We start from the raw sequence: 17445 nt of genomic DNA on the forward strand, positions 1-17445 counted from the left end.
ACACTTTGTCTTGGCTGAATGTAACTATCTCTAGAAACATGATCTTCACATTGACAAAAAGATCGCTTAATCGACTAATTCTTCTCTCTCTCAATAAATGTACAGGGATTTTTTTTTTAATTTTTTTTTTAATGTTTATTTATTTTTGAGAGACAGAGAGAGACAGAGAGTGAGCAGGGGAGGGGCAGAGAGAGAGAGAAAGACACAGAATCTGAAGAGGCTCCAGGCTCTGAGCTGGCAGCACAGAGCCTGACACGGGGCTTGAACTCACAAGCCGTGAGATCATAACCTGAGCTGAAGTCAGATGCTTAACCGACTGAGCCACCCAGGCGCCCCGATACAGGGTTATTTCTCAGAGTTGCTGAGCCTTCTAAGAATTTTGTTTGAAACACAGTTATAGGCTGATAATAGAATTAAGAACACAGCCACTAAATTCCTTTGGTAATGAAATTAAAACAACCAAACTATTACCTGTCTGATCCCAATAAGCGGAAAACTCTTGTTTCGTCTGAAATTTCCTGGGTAACCTATGAAAGAAAATATCAGTAATACCTTTATCCCCATATTATTTAAATCATAATTTAAAAACCACTTAGAACCATTATTAAAGAGATGGATAATTTTTGATAGGCTCAATTCCTCAAGTGAAATAAATTTTCATAAGTTTTTTTGACTGCCTTAATGGTAGAAATAAACCAGTATTTATGGAACATCTGGTATGGGTCAGGTACTTTCCTTAGAATAACTCTTTGTGATATATATTATAATCCCCATATTATTGGGGAAAAAACCACTACGGCTCAGAGAAGTTGAGTAACTTGCTTAAGACCATCTAACTGGCAGACCCAATATTTGAATACAGGTTTGCTGGACTGCAGAGCCCCTACTCTTCCCTTTGTGTCAGTGCAGATGCTCATGGTGGCCCCACAGACCCCTGAGTTCCACAGAGTTGTGGTGGGCACTTCCATGTGCTAGTGTCTTACATCAGTATTACCTATGGTATTCCTTTGCTCTGTTTTCTCCAAAGCTGCAGAAGGTACACTCACACATGCACAGGTACGATTCCCAAATGTGGGGAGTTTATACCCTTGGGAGTAACCCTTACTCAAGAGGGACAGCAGTTGGTGTATAAAGGCACCAGCCTCCCCACCTTCAAATGAGTCTATTTTGAGGTGTGCTCTATACCCTTCCTCAGTGGTCCCTTTGGGATTAAGCCCTGGTTGCCCATAGTGGGAACCAGTTTATTAATGTGCTCTTTAATGGCTTTTCCCCCTCTCCATCTTATACTCTGCACTCCATCACTTGTTTTCTGGGATCTACTACCAATAAACTACCTGCACTTGATTCCTTGTCTTAGGGTCAAGCTTTTGGAGGAATCCAAACTATAAAAGTGTGGATATAAAATAAGTATAAAAATAGTCTGTTATCAATGAGCTTGTAGTCTAGCTGGGAAGACAGAATTAGTAAACTTGAAGTGGGAAATTAATGAGGTGCTATACCACATGGAGCTGATTTTCAGAGAGTAAGTCCAGAAATGTGCCAATCACTGTGGACTAGAATGGTTGAATATTACTTTATAAATATAATAGCTAGGCCCAAATTGAAGGATGAGAACATAAAGAGGTAAGCAAAATGAGTTTAAAAAAAGGAAATACAATTTGTACTTAATATAGTGAACATCAAGTATTTTCTGCAGATTTCCAACCATAGGAGTGGCACACTGAAAAAAGGATCTAGGGACAATTAATTTTATGGCAGTAAGTAGGGCTACAGGTTTCATTAAATGCAGGGGTCTGGTGACATTTAGTGACGTGAGTAAGTAAACTGACATATTCAAAGACAGCTGATTTATGTCATTTTCTCTTGGAAGCATTCTAATCCCATGTTCATGGAAAAGGTACAAATAATCAGTTACATATATACAAGAGCATGGATAAAACTAGAGATAATTCAAGTAGAAGACTTAGCTTTAAAATAAGTCCACACATGTGTGAGACTATAGTGTAAAAGACACGAGTGGGAAATGGTACATGTTAGCTAACTATTAGGATTCATCTTTCAAGGTGAATTCCAAGTCCCATCTCCTGCATGAAATGTAGCCTGATTATCTTAGCTAGAAGTGATTTTTGGAGACCCTTAAAATCCAGACTCTACCATTTAACTAGCGACTTAACTCTGGGCAAGTTACTTAACCAGTTTGTGCCTATAAAAAAGAAAAAAAATGGGAATATGAATAGGACCTAACCCCATTTAATTATTAGCCTTAAATATAAGCTAATATTTGTAAAGTGCCTGAAGCACAGATGTTATAAAGGTTTGATATTATTTATAACACTTCATTATACCTTACAGTGCTATAATAATAGTGTCTTGTACGTAGTTGGTACTCAATAAGTATCTACTAAATGAGTGAATTTTCTTAGATTTTTTTTCTTAGTCCTGTGATCTAATACATATTAATTTAGAATTTTAAGTGTAATATTAAAAATAAGCTACACATTTATAGAGTATGGAAAAGGCTTATTAAATTTAGAGAAGTATAAGCAATCCTGGCAACCACATTTACAAATGACAGATGAGAGGACTGGAAGCGTGCAAACTCATGTTTGACAGTTCCTTGTGGCCACAGAAGAATCATACAATGAGTAAGAAACTGAACATTATCTGAAAGGAAAATACTGGCAATTTTGCTCTACCAGTTCATAGCATTAAAGGCACTAAACATAGTAATGTGGGTCCAGAAAGAAAATTCATCAAATGAATGTAAGAAATCTTACCTCATCTGACTTGAAGCTTTTACCCTGCATTCCATGTTTCCAGAAAGCCAACACACTATCTTGAAGGCATACTAAAAAAGATTAGAGAGAACTGAAACTAAAATAAAGCACAGAGTAATTCATTATACATTTTCTTTAACTGTTTTTAATAAATACTAATGTAAAGCTCTCCCCAAGTGCTTGGTCCAAGATCCCACTGTCTAGACCATCTGTTCCCAACATGTTTGTGGCCAAGCCATGCCTAAGCTCAAATAATTTATTGAGGCAGGGTCATGAAAGCTTTCAAAGACATATGTAACAGGCATTCGTTTAGACACAGGCTAACTTCTGATGAGCTGGATATCAACATATTAATTTCTCTTTCATATGCTATCTTTTGTCTTAGGTGAATAAAATAATAAAACACACATAATTGTTTTTTTGGATCAAAAACATGGTTATTTAAATACTGTTATATATTTAGAATAGCTAAAAGAAAGCATCTTTTTATTTATACTCCCATTCTCCCTATTACAACATTTATTTGAAAAAATAAACCTTACAATCCAAAATGTAACCACACACTGAATATTTATGATCTGTGAGCCAATTCTTACTGGGAGGGTCTACCAGTTAGAGTAGTCACTGCTGTCGCACGGAGCCTCTGTGCCTCTGCCCTGGATTTGTAGGCCCCACTGTCCTTATGACACTTCACAGCCAAGCATGCCCACCTTCCCAGTGGCTTTGGATTCAGGAGTGACCATGACCCCAAAGTATGGCCACATGGCATGCTTCAGCCCCTCCTGCTCCTCACCCATCTCCCATGTTCCCCTGGTGTGGCCTGAAGGTCTCTGGGGGGAAACCTGTTCCTGCTGTGCCTTATCCATCTCTATGTTCTGCAGGGTTTCAAGCACAGGCCTGGGCCCACTGAGGCACCCTTATGGGGTAACTTAGAGGTTCAGAAACAGAGGAGGCAGGCTCCACAATTGTGGGGAAGGGGAGCAGGGCCTCTGGGCCCTTCCTGGAGGAGGCTGCAGTCATGAAAGTACAGTCAGTGAGGGAGAGAGGAAGGAAGGAAGAATGAGGGAGAGAACCCATTTGATTGTTGGAGAGTTAGCCATATGCCCTACACCAGTAAAGGTAATGGGAGAATGTGATTGAAGCATTTTATTTCTTACTAGACCATGGAGTCTGTAAAAAGTTAACGTAAAAATGTTCTGGGTTACGTTAGCTCACTGAAAATAAAAGTATCTTACATAACAAATCACACAAGTTTCACTAACTGTGACAAATAAAAAACCCAGTTACTGGTTTTATTTTTAAAAAGTGATTTAAAGGGACTCTTTTTCTTTACCCAGCAGGATCCTTGTAATTATTTCAAAGTTCACTAGCAAGGAGGGATGATAGCTTAAGAGGACCAAACTTTTGTGTAACAATTAAAATTCCCTAAAAAAATGTGGCATGTATAAAAAAGTTTAGGTAGCAGTATGTTTCAGTTAAAATGAAAAGAAACTAAAGACCTGTATGTCAGAATCCCTGCTGAAAATATTAAATCTTAGAAATTGGTATGCAGTATCCAGCACATAAAGGAGTAAAAGAAGAAACTAGTTCCAACATCCCTTCTGTCCCACCATCTACAGAAAGTTCAGGTTTCCTGCTTCAATAAATTAAAATTTCCAACTGCAAGCAAATTACTTTTATGTAAGATATTTACATAGTGGGATGAACATACTTTGCGACAGGGCAAAATTCCAGTTAAGAAACCATTAAAATACTTAGGATAAAAACTTTCTAAATAATGAGAAACATTTAACATTTAATGAGAAACATGCATTTTTTATGGTCCAAATTGCCAACTTTGTTTTAACTATTTTTGACCTACAGTAGAGTCATATCATAAATTGTTCAAAATATTCCCAGCCATGGTATTTTTTTCCCCTAAGTTCTATCATCCCTGGGGAAAATATTTACTGACAAATAACCAATGAGGATGCAAACAATAATAAAATATAATAATTTTTATCATAAAACCAATGAGTAATTACACAGAGTGAAACACTCATTGAAAAGGAAGCAAATTAAAACGGCATATTAGTTTCCGAGTCCCGTGGGAAACTAGTTATTTATATATAAATAGACCTAAAAGCAATAACCATCAGCACACCCCATCTTACATGGCAAAGAATTACAGCATATCTAACACCATTAATCACATCACACAAATACCTTTATGATTTGGAAAAAACTGGGAGAAGTACTTAATTCACTTCATGCAGCAAAGGGAACAATGAACAGAAATTTAAAAAAATGATTTCAAGTTTTAAATACCCAGGAAATAACAATAAAAGATTATGATCTAGACCTGCACTGTCCAATACAACATAGCGACTAGCTACATGTGGCTATTAACATTAAAAACACATTAAAATTTACAAAATTAAAATGTAGCACTAGCCATGTTTCAAGTACTCAACAGGTACGGTTAATGACTACTATATTTAAGAGCACACAGAACATTTCTCTATCACTGAAACTTCTATGAGACAGTGCTGGTCTAGACAATCGTAAGTAGGGAATGAACAAAAAGTTAAGTATTCTGAACACATTATTAAAAAAGGAGGCTTGGGCAAAATAGTTGTAGGGGAATAAACTTCCAGTTATAAAACAAAGAAGTCACAGGGATGTAATGTACAGTATAAGGAATAGAGTCAACAATGCTGTAATAACTTTGTATGGTGACAGATGGCAACCAGATTTATTGTGGGGATCATTTCATAATATATAAAAATATCAGATGACTATGATGTATACCTCAAACAGGATATTGTATGTCAATTATATTTAAGTTAAAAAAATAATAAGGGAGACTTACCTACAGATTCAATGCGAAAATCAAAACTTAGCTCAGAGGCCAGTTTCTTACTTGATTTTAGTTTTCCTTGTAGATTTACTATTTTTACAAATTCTTAAAAAAAAGAAAAAGCAAGTCAAAACTGGAAATGAAAATCTGCTAAAATAAATGTAACTTGATATGTGGATTCTACATGGATATAGAACAAACAGTCTTAATTAAGTTCAGCTATTTATCATGATTCAAGCATGACCGGTGAAAACTGTCATTATGTTTTATAAGATATAAAAGTACCATTTAGCAAATGGCAATTTCACTGTTATTTTTTTTTTCATTTAGGATATATGGAACACTTACACCCTCAATTTTTAAAAAGCATGATGTTTCAAAGTGTCTACGCGGTGTCCAAGTACTCAGCAATCAGTAGAATTTTTCCCTTACACATTATATAACATATGATATGTAATATTTGCAGTAATTCATAACTTTAGTATGTGAATAGTATTCTACAGAGGCATACAGGGGCAAAAAATAGTACCTTTCAAGGGTCATAATTTCTTATAAGTAAACTCTGGGATGGTGAGTATACACAAATCTATTTTTCATCTATTTGTTTTTTAATTTAACCATCTTTAGCTCTGACTTGGAAGACACCTGTTTTGTGTATTACTTTCTTATCTGTCTACTATGATTTGTGATTATAGGCCTGTCTCCACTGTTGCTTACTGAAACTGACTTATACTGTATAGTTGGCAACTCATTTTAAACGTCTTACTCTACTCCCTTTTAAAAACCTCAAGAAAGTCAACTTTCCATTTACTTTGAATAATTGGGATATGGAGGGCCTAGCTAGTCAAAGCTTTTAAAAACATTTTTGATAAGATATATAAATATAAATATATTTTGATAAAATATATAAAATGCAAAATGAAAACTAAGCACAATTTATTTTCCTTAGATGACTCAGAAGGTTTTTAGGGATTTCAACATTAAAGGATCAATATGATTAAAATTAAATTCTGATTATTTGCTTAATCAGTACTGAACTTCCCACTTGATTAGATAAAAAAGAATTTCTTAAATACACTTTAAGGTAACAGAAGAACACTCCAATCTTACCAGTATTCAAAGAATCAAAAATACTTAAAGAAAGGATGATGGGTGAATGAAACACTTTGGGTTTGTTCACTTGTCTATAATATGAGATGGTCTTTATGATGCCCTAAGGGAAATCCACTACGGAACTCTTTAGAGAACAGAAGTTAGGACAAAAATACAGGCAAATTAAGTAGTAGAGCAATTTTTAAAATTACCCTGAACACCTATGGGCAGGTCCAGTAATTGAAAAAACATTGGGATGGACAAAACATAGCAAAGATTGCCAAGTTTCAAGTATAATTCTAAGTCTTGGTGAATTTCACCTTGCACAATGTACTGCATAAAAATAAGGTGAGTTTTTAAGAACCAGACTGCTTCATTTGAAAACTGAAATAATTTCTGTTGTTGAAGTTTTTTCTGCTTCTCTATTGCTTATAGTACAACACACATCTATCAATAACATCTCTCCCTGCATCAAAAGAATCACAACTAGCAGGTGAGGATGTCAAATCTGTCTGTACATTACACTGTCACTTCTACATGATTCTAAAAGTTCATGCTATATGACAAAGTGATCATACTAGTATAACCTTCTATTTTTTCCAATTATAATGAGGTAGGAAAAAACCCTCAGAATAGTTTTATACAGAATTTACACATAATAGTTTTACACAAAATTTTACTCCGCGGTAATGGCAAACTATCTAGTATGTTTCCAAGTAGCCAAACAAAATAAAGAAAAAGTCACAGAGAGTAGTATTAACAAACCAATTAATTATAATATCTGTAGCCAATGTAGGATTTTCATCAGTAAAACAAAACCTAAGGTGGAAAAGTAAAAATCTTGAATTATAGCTTAATAGAATCAATTCCATGAAAAGATCTGTTATATCAAGCAGTATACTCAGAATAAACTTTAAGATAGTACTTACTATCTAAACACACTAAAACGGTATCTCTCTCCAACTGTGTTACATGAATGGAATCCAGCTGTTGGCTGCCTTAGAAGGGGTAAAAAAAAAAAAAAAAAACAGGGTTACCATTACACAACAGGCTTTAAAAACCAAAGCTTAGAAAAGCAACACAAATTCTTATTTTCTTCTGTGATTTAAAACTAGTCTTTGAGGGGCGCCTGGGTGGCTCAGTTGGTTAAGCGTCCGACTTCGGCTCAGGTCACGATCTCGTGGTCCGCGAGTTCGAGCCCCGCGTCGGGCTCTGGGCTGATGGCTCAGAGTCTGGAGCTTGCTTCCGACTCTGTGTCTCCCTCTCTCTCTATCCCTCCCCCGTTCATGCTGTGTCTCTCTCTGTCTCAAAAATAAATAAACGTTAAAAAAAAAATTTAAAACTAGTCTTTGAAATTTCACACAGAAATTGTATTTTGTAATTATGTTATCTCTAAGAAAACCTTACGTAGGTCAACTTAGAAAAGAACTTAAAATGCTAAGCATGGCTAAATGAGCTGAGAAAAGCTCAAGTTTACATTTAACTAATACCTCAGCTAGTTCTAGAAAGATGTTACAAACATAAATTGAAGCCAACGGTAAATATGGGGAAGAAAGTAAATGCATGCTATACAATGACTAGATTTTGCTGTGTATTTTATAGTAACCAATGGGAGGACGGAAACAAGCTCATCAGTTAGGTGATCACAGCATCTGAGATAAAAATAAGTCAGTAATTCAGAAAAAGCAAAAAAGATTAATGAAACTATGATCAAAGACAAACGTTCCTGGTGTTGGGGTGTGTGCATGTATAAGTAGGACTTCCTTTATTAAGAGGACACAGTAATATAATGAACAATACTGTCAACAACATCTTTGAAGGAAGCAACTTTCAGAACTTTGCTGATATTCACAGGGCCGCTCTGCTAACAGATGTGATGACATTTTTGTAAAACATTTTGGTAAAATCATTCATTTTAGGCACTCAGATTGCTTGAATGGTCTAGCTAAATTGAAGAAAAGATTTTAGATAGTTTAGGGCAGTCATTTTTAATTACATCTCTTTGGGAAGCCCATGGATCCTCTCCCTACAAACTGCACATCTGACACAAACACAAAATTTTATATATTATTTTGGGGTGTTTTGGACCTTCCAAAGTCCTTTCAAAGACAAGAATTTAAACTGAAATTAAAAGAAATTAAAAAATAAACTGTTGGTTCCTCAGGCAACACTCCAAAAAATAGTTTTTCTCAACAAATCTATATACATGCTTTTATTCAGCAAATATTTACTTAGTGCTGATAACAGGCTAAAGACCATCCTTGGAGATAAAGATACTACAATAATAAATCAGACTAAAACTGAAGACAGTCTTAGAACAGGAGTTCATTTTAACTGTTACAACTGTTGCCAATTCAAGGCCTGACCTCAAAAATGAAGACAGACGGGAGGTAGATTAACAATCATTTGCAAAAATGGAGAAGCCTACGTAATATAAGGACAACCATTGCTAGCGGGTGATGTGAATGATTAACCTTAAGCAGAGTCCAAGCTCTCTCTCAGAAAGTAATTTTGGGTATGCCTTAATTTTAGCGTAGACAATGTTAAAAGTGGGTAGAATAGTACCCTCAAGCATTAAAAAACCAAACAGCAACAACAACAAAAACCCTCAACCCCCCCCCACCCACAAATTCAAAAGAGGACTAAATGACTACCCCTGAGCAATGCAACTTAATATATCAAATAGAAGCAAGTGGATGCAAACACATATTAAATAATTGTATGAAATGACTTGCTCTATACTATTATCATATACTAACCAGTAGGAAAAAAAAAAGTTAGGGCTATCTGCCAAAAATGATCTTGGTTTTTAAATAAACTGATCTTTAACCCATCTTTTACAGTAACTACACAATAGAAACATGTTTCTATTTGGGCTGCTTATATTTCAGGATAACAAAACAACGTCATTTGTATCTGTCAGCTGTACAGGAAGGGATGCATCTAACTCAACCAAAAGCATTAAACAATTAAGTTAAAGAAGGGGTGGAGTGTAGGTGGGGTGGGACGGCACAGAATACAATCTTACTTTACTGTAAATTATGACTTGGTCCATAAAGAAAGTGATTATAGTCACGTGCATGCTGGAACTGGCTTGAACTGGGTTGTTAAATTTGCAGGAATTTTGTGAGCCACATGACATAAGGTTGGTAGTTTGAAATATTCCCTTGGTGGGAGTATTTATACCACAGAATTGGCAACCATTACAAGCCAGGCTTCTCTGCACCCCAAGTGCCTGTTGTTAAACATTTATTAGGACACCACTGGTTCATGTTGATTCTTATTCTCAAAGTGACATTAGTGTGGTTCTACAATAACTTCAGTAGCTGGGTTGTATAAAGAATTCTTGCAATTTAGCCTTACAAATGAGCAAAAGCCAAAGATATTTAATAAGAATCATCAAACTTGATACTTGTAACAAACTTCTTCACAAGGTAATAGAGGATATTATGTGGTAAGTAATGAAATAGTTATGACTGAAGCTTGCTTGACTTCACATGTAAAAAAAAGATGATAAATACAGGGTTACGGATGACCAAATAATATATTAGCACAAAAAAAGGTAAAAGATTCCCTTCATTTCACTTACTATGCAGATTTAAAAAATAAATTCTTGGTTGATTTGTTCCAACTTTAAAATTTAAGAATCAGCTTCCCAACCTTTTTAGAGCTTTCACTGAGACATATTTGATAAAATCCTAGGCAAACGAATCATTCTAAGAAAGTCCAAGAGCTATTTCCCTGTATCTTTAAATGGTAAAGCTTGGAGGTCACACCTGAGAAGCTTCTAGTCAAGTCTGAAAAGCACTTGAACATAATGATTCTAGGAAGTGTGTGTGTGGGGAAAGTGATAGGAACCAAGCTAAATCTCTTTGCTTGAGAAGCTGATAACATTTGAAAAATACCATAGAAAACTTATTTATTAAGTTCAAAAATTAAGTGGTAACATTTTAAGGTCTTTATATGTCAGGAATCATTAAACTTTGCCTTGGTAAAATAATTTGTATCAATTGCCTCAGGCAAATAGAGATCATAAACTATTATATACATGTTCCTCTGGGCTTACTTGGGAAACTATGTTGATGCTCTGAACCAGCCCATGCTAATTGAGCTTATTCTGATTCTTTTACATGCAAAAGCATCAGTGTTTTAACATCAGGTTAAAAACACTTACCTGCGCCAATTTCTGTAAACCATGAAGATGCAGAGTTCAAATTGATTGTCTCAAACTGAACGACCTGATTTGACTCGGTGCCCTTGCTAATAGCTACACAGACCATAGGGTATTCCTGTTCTGGTATTACCAGCATTTCAAAAACATTCAAAGGACTTGGCAAAGGAAAATCAAAGTGCTGAGAAAAAACAAACAGAAGCATAACTTAGAAACAATCTCTCCACTCATACCATTGAATAAAGCCAAAAAAAGGCTTTCATTTTCTCCTTGATTGATCTACTTCAAAAAAGGATTACATCTAACATCTTGATAAGGATGAGTTTTTTATAAAATAGTTTTAGAGAATTGGCCATATTCACCTTTATGGTTGCAATGCTTCTATAAGTTTATTGACATAAGTTAAAGAGGAAATCTTAACAAGAATGCAAGAACCCCTAAACCAAGTAAACACCCATAAATAACTATAAATGTGCTGACCCTAGACAGTAGTACTGAGATCTTGTACTTTCAGCTTCAGTTACACACTAGTATTTTCTAAAGAAGAAAACTACAGAGTAATATGTACCTTTATCAACATGAACTTCTGCATAGGCTCATACCACTGGAGTAAAACAATTCCAGACTGTAAAGCTCCACAGAGGTATTTATGTCCTGTGTAAGGGTTTCTGACTGGAAAGAAACAAAGCAGAACAGACATAACCAAAACACTGACTACCCTGATGTGAAAACATAATTAGTTTAGTTAATTAAAAGTAACAACTGAGCTATGCTAATATAAGAGCTAACTCACTTTCTTTATAAAGGTAGGGATGATCTATGGGAAAAACAATGAAATGTGGCCTGCCATCAATATCAAAATATGGATGGAAGAAGAAACTATTTTAAGTCATAATTTAGCTGGTAAAGGAAAATCATTGTTTCTATTCACCAGGGTGGTAAGAGTAAGTAAAGAAAGATGATGTCTTCTCTTCCGGCTTTGTTACTCCTTCCTTTTCACTTTATCTCAATTTTAAATCATACCTATTTACTTCTAAACATCTTCAGTAGGCTAGGTTGTTAAACATAGGAACTCGTATGTTAAACATACGAGGATGATATTTTAAGCACTAAAACACCTAAACTTACTTGCAACCTAAAGAGCTGGGTTTTTTTGTTTTTTGTTTTGTTTGTTTGTTTTTTAAGTAAATTGAGTGAAAGAGAAGGTCTAGGAAGCAACTGAAATCTATGATTTCATTCTTGGTATAGTAGTTTACAGTTGTCTACTTAAGTCAAGATGGAAACTTGTCTTACTAGTTTACTAGTTTCCTAACTTTTACATTTTACTAAAGATGTAACTTTCTTGACTCAAATCTACAAAAACTCATATTGGTCTGTCCTTCTCCCCAATTTGACTCTCATCAACAATTATGTGTACCATTTACAAGAGTAGTTATTTGCAATAAGCTCTACCTTAATGTATTTATGGGTTTATATCTTAGATTATATATAAGCTTTTAGACCTTTCTTGAGTCATAGATCTTGGGAATCTGATAATAGATATGAACCTGATTTTTCCTAGAAAATGCTCATGAAATTTGTTTATAACTAGGAACATATGCTATGCAACTATGCAGCATGAAGACCAATGAATACACTCACTGCTTCAACAAACAGAATTAAACAGGAAGTTATGAGCCCAGGATCTGAAGTCATTAGACCGGGTCTGATCCCAGGTATCTGGGTATCTGATCCCAGGTATCATGGGGTTATCCGAGGGTTAAATGAGATAAGATAATTAAACAGTAAAGAATTGAACCTTGCTCCAAAAGAGGTCTAGCCTGTGTAGCCTGTGCCCACCTCCGCACCCCCCCCCCCCACTTTGGAAGGTAATCTCTAGGCCTCAGGAGAATGTCATGTCTGATAAGAGTGTCTTCATTTGCCTGGGGCCTTGTGTCAATGAATTGCCTCAACAATATGATTTAGATTGGGGGCTTGCAATGCTGGACGTTCTTAGGGTGAAGGACAGTCGTGCCAAAAGATTGACAATGTGATTTAGAGTAGGGGCTTTGGGTCATGCAGTACGAACTGACCTCTAGAGGTACTGGATATTGAGATCAGCCATGTAGACAATCAATCATGCCTGTGTGATGGAGCCCTAATAAAAACTGTTGAGTATTGAGGCTGATGTATGCTCCCTGTGGCAGTACTCCATGTGCACCATCCCACATCACTGCCAGAAAAGTAACACTGCCCATTACTCCATGGGGAGAGGACAACACAAGTTCTATGTTTGGCACTATTCCTGGACTCTGCCCTATGAACATCTTCTCTTGGCTGATCTTAATCTCTATCCCTACCATAACTATGAATGTAACTACTTTCAGTGAGTCCTGAGTCTTTCTACAGAATTTTTTTTAACATGAGGGTGTTTTTGGAAACCCCCCAAACTTGCAACTGGTATCAGGAGTGAGGGTGGTCTTGGGTAGACTGTTCCCTCTAACTTCAGTTAGCTAAACTCCTGTAATAATGTTCGTAAAGCACTACGCAATAACAGTTACGTAAAATGAAAGTGTTAAATAAATGGCAAGTAATAAATGATAAACTAGGACATTAGCAGAGATACAGCCTCAGGGACTATGGTTAAAAACCAGGAACACTGTAGGAACACTATGTTCTGTGAAAGCATTAGGACTATTACCTCTAAACATTTTTATGCCATGTCCTGCCATAGAGTCTTGTGCTCCAATGGTCCCTTAACTACTCTTTAAAAAGAAATATAAAGCCTCCTTTCCTTCCTATTTGATACTATAAGACTCTCCATAGCCTTAAAGAATTAAAAAAATGTTCAAAGTTCTAATTATCCAGTTAGAAAAATAGCATTTACTCACCTATGCAACATTTGTGGCAGCCTTTTGTATCAGGAATCTTTGTTGTTAAAGCAAACTTTCTGAAAACATAGGACAATATAAATGTACTCTACTGCGGTGGTTCCCAAACAATGATCTCTGAATTAGTTGCATCAGTCAAGCAGCTTTAAAAAAAACAGTCTTGGATTCTGACCCCAAACTATCTCATTTTCTAGGACTGAGGCAGGGCCTGGAAATTTGTATTTATAATGCTTCTACAGGTGATTCTCCTGCACGGTCAAGTTAAGGAAACACTCATCTTTTGCATTCTATATGACATGCACTTTGGTGTAAATTACCTTTCAAAATTAAAACAAAGGAAGTTTTTTAGTGGGCAAGGAATACTGGCTGTTTTAAAAATAGACACTAAGGCCCTTCACTCCCAATAGAATTAAAATATTTTGTACCTTGGTAGTATGCGGTCTGGAAACCTATGAGTTTGAATATGGGCAGCTAATCCTGGTTTTTTGGCTTGTTCAAACAAAGCTATAAGATTATGAGAGTAGAGTTGAAAGGTTTTTCCTATAAAAGAGAAACATGTTACTTTTATTAGAATCTTTTACAGCAGAGAAACAAGAATTTTCAAGCAAAAGAAAACATAATTACCTTCTAAAATAAGGAGTCCAGAAATGTTCAAAGAGCCAAGCAAAATAGAAAAACACATACAAAAAAACAAACAAAAAACAAACACAAAAAAACACAACACCCAGTTAATACCATTTTGAAGGATAAGAGAATTTTAAGAAAGCAGATAACTGCATTTTCTAATGCACAAATTGGGTATGTTCTGACCAACAGGTGTTCTGGGCAGAATATATATAAGCCTTAATGAAGCCAGCACAGAAAGAAAAACTGTTAAACACTGTTATACAGAGGACTGAGTTACAATGATGCACAGGTGAATATTTTAGTATAACATGGAGAATTCTGTAAAACTATACACACTATCTTTCTGGGATAGACCTATTTATTAATAATTTTTCAAAACACCTTGGATTAAAATTAATTGTGAATGAAGTCTTATAAATATAACAACAGATTAAAATACTAAGAAAAGTAAAGAAACCAATATTATATGCTATAATACAAGGATAATGGAGCTACAATTTCCATACAATCAAAACCATAGCTGTGTTAAGCAGGGGGAGATAAGGGAAGCATCTTCTGATTCCTCATTATATATGGTATGGTACTACAACAACATAAAACAGTATTTGTCATTTTACTAGCAGAAAACATACACAGCTGACTGTTGAACACAAGTCCAAACTGTGTGGGTCTGCTTGCTTATACATGGACCTTTTAAAATAAATACAGTATGGTACTATAAATGTATTTTCTTTATGATTTTTCTTAACATTTTTTTCTCTAGCTTATTTTAAGAATGTAGTATATAATACATATAACATATAAAATATGTGTTAACCAACTGTTTATGTTATCATAATGCTTCCAGTCAACAGTAGGCTGTTGTAGTTAAGTTCTGGAGAGTCCTAAGTTATGTAGGGATTTTCGAGTGCACCAGGGGTCAGTGACCCTGAACACCCACATTTTTCAAGGGTCAAATGTATATGATATAATCTTATGCTACAGTGTTGAGTCTTATCCTCAACAGAAGTCTTTGTATTTTCTCGGAATGCAAACATTCTGTCTAACACCATACCACACCCTTCTACTCTCCATTGCCCCCTTATATACACAGCTAGCTACCCTAACTAGAACACGCATGTAATATTTATGTGTGCACATCCACACAAACACAGACCCATAGGCAGAATCATGTTTTCTTCTGCTGAGCTCTGCTACTTACCTTCATTAAGTCAACTAGAATATGGAAAGATCTAATTTACAGGCTAATTTTTCCCCATTTTCCTGTAGTTATTTTTTTTTTTATTTATTTTTTATTTTTTACTTTATTTTTTTAAAAAAAAAATTTTTTTTTTCAACGTTTATTTATTTTTCGGACAGAGACAGACAGAGCATGAACGGGGGAGGGGCAGAGAGGGAGACACAGAATCGGAAACAGGCTCCAGGCTCTGAGCCATCAGCCCAGAGCCTGACACGGGGCTTGAACTCCCGGACCGCGAGATCGTGACCTGGCTGAAGTCGGACGCTTAACCGACTGCGCCACCCAGGTGCCCCTGTAGTTATTTTATAAATATGTAAGATGTACTCTGTGTGATTTTTTTTTTAAGTTTATTTATTTATTTATTTTGAGAGAGAGAGTGAGCAGGAGAGGGGCAGAGAGAAAGGGAGAGACAGAATCCCAACATAGAATCTCTGTGCTATCAGCACAGAGCCTGACACAGGGCTTGATCCCATGAACCGTGAAATCATGACCTGAACCAAAATCAAGAGTCAGATGCTTAACCATCTGAGCCACCCAGCTGTCCTGTCTCTGTGTGGCTTGTAAGCTTATATCCAAGGACAGGTAGGAATAGGGATAGAAACAGAGAGTTAGAGGAAAGTGATTTTACATGTATACAATTCAGAGTTGTTAAACAGAATTGGGTTTATTTTCATAATACTAATATATTAATATTTTGGTAATAGAAATAAAAAAAACTGGGGGAAAACATAATTAAAATCAAAGAGATTAAGTACTCTTACAAGGACCCCAGCTTTTTAGAAGTCACTTATGTGCAACCAAATAATATGCTCTTTGTAAACACTGTCATCAGCTCAAATATACAAATTTCTGAAGAATCTCTAATAAGCAATGATTAGTGGAAGAGTTTGAATTATACACACACTTAAGCTATTAAAAAAAATTTTTTTTTAATGTTTATTCATCTTTGAGAGAGACAGAGACAGGATGTGAGTGGGTTAGGGGCAGAGAGAGAGGGAGACACAGAATCCGAAGCAGGCTCCAGGCTCCAAGCTGTCAGCACAGAGCCTGATGCGGGGCTCGAACTCACAAGCTGTTATACAAGCCGAGTTATAATACATACAGAGAACTGAACAAAATTTGAGAAATACTAAAATAATTATTCTAAATAGAGAAAAGGGGCGAATGCTATTTTAATAGCTGATAGCATTAGGATTATTAATTAAGGGACAGAGAGAAATAACTAACTTTCCTGTGCTCTACTATTAGAATGAAAGTGAACAGCAAACCTCTAGTCACTTTAAAATGTAAGGAAATAGGTTTTGGTAGGTAAGAATTGCAAAAGAAGAAAAAAAAAAGGGCCTAAAATACCACCTACCCTACGTGAATTTTGTCAGCACACGTCTGTGCGAGCCTTCACTGTTTACTAATAAACACTCTGGAGATCGTCTCATTTAATCCTCACAGCAACCTCATGGGCTGCTATTGTTACCATTGTCCACATTTCACAATTAAGAAGACTGGGGCCAAGAGAAGGTCACTTGTTCAAGATCACAAAGGGAGCAGCAAGATTCTCTGATTCCTTCCCTTCCACTGGTAATTCTCCATGGAAGGCACACGGTGATAGCGACAGTGAGGGTGGAGGAGTCTGAGTGGAAGGGGATGGCCTCAGGGAACAATCAACGGGATAGTCCTCAGGTGTTTACATCCTGGACAGGTTTGGGAAGTGCTACCTTAACTGAACACAGGGTCCTTTCTCAAAGTTTCTTCCCATTCTGTTTGTAGAAAACATCTGCAAGTTGCAAAGTTACTATACATAGTAAAACAAATAACACTTAAAAAATAACGTC

General features: G+C 35.8%; 1 protein-coding gene across 1 annotated transcript in view; it reads right to left on the reverse strand.

Moving 5' to 3' along the window:
* The window catches only part of MAP4K5 (mitogen-activated protein kinase kinase kinase kinase 5), a 112258-nt gene that overhangs the window by 2413 nt on the left and 92400 nt on the right, over positions 1–17445 (reverse strand). The window contains 9 exon segments of the mRNA XM_030319073.1: positions 472–527; positions 2778–2848; positions 5629–5721; positions 7638–7706; positions 10883–11060; positions 11448–11551; positions 13750–13808; positions 14175–14289; positions 14374–14376. Of these exon segments, the coding sequence (XP_030174933.1) occupies positions 472–527; positions 2778–2848; positions 5629–5721; positions 7638–7706; positions 10883–11060; positions 11448–11551; positions 13750–13808; positions 14175–14289; positions 14374–14376 (748 nt within the window).

The sequence above is a fragment of the Lynx canadensis genome, chromosome B3 (genome assembly GCF_007474595.2).
Source record: "Lynx canadensis isolate LIC74 chromosome B3, mLynCan4.pri.v2, whole genome shotgun sequence".
NCBI classification, from domain to species: domain Eukaryota; kingdom Metazoa; phylum Chordata; class Mammalia; order Carnivora; family Felidae; genus Lynx; species Lynx canadensis.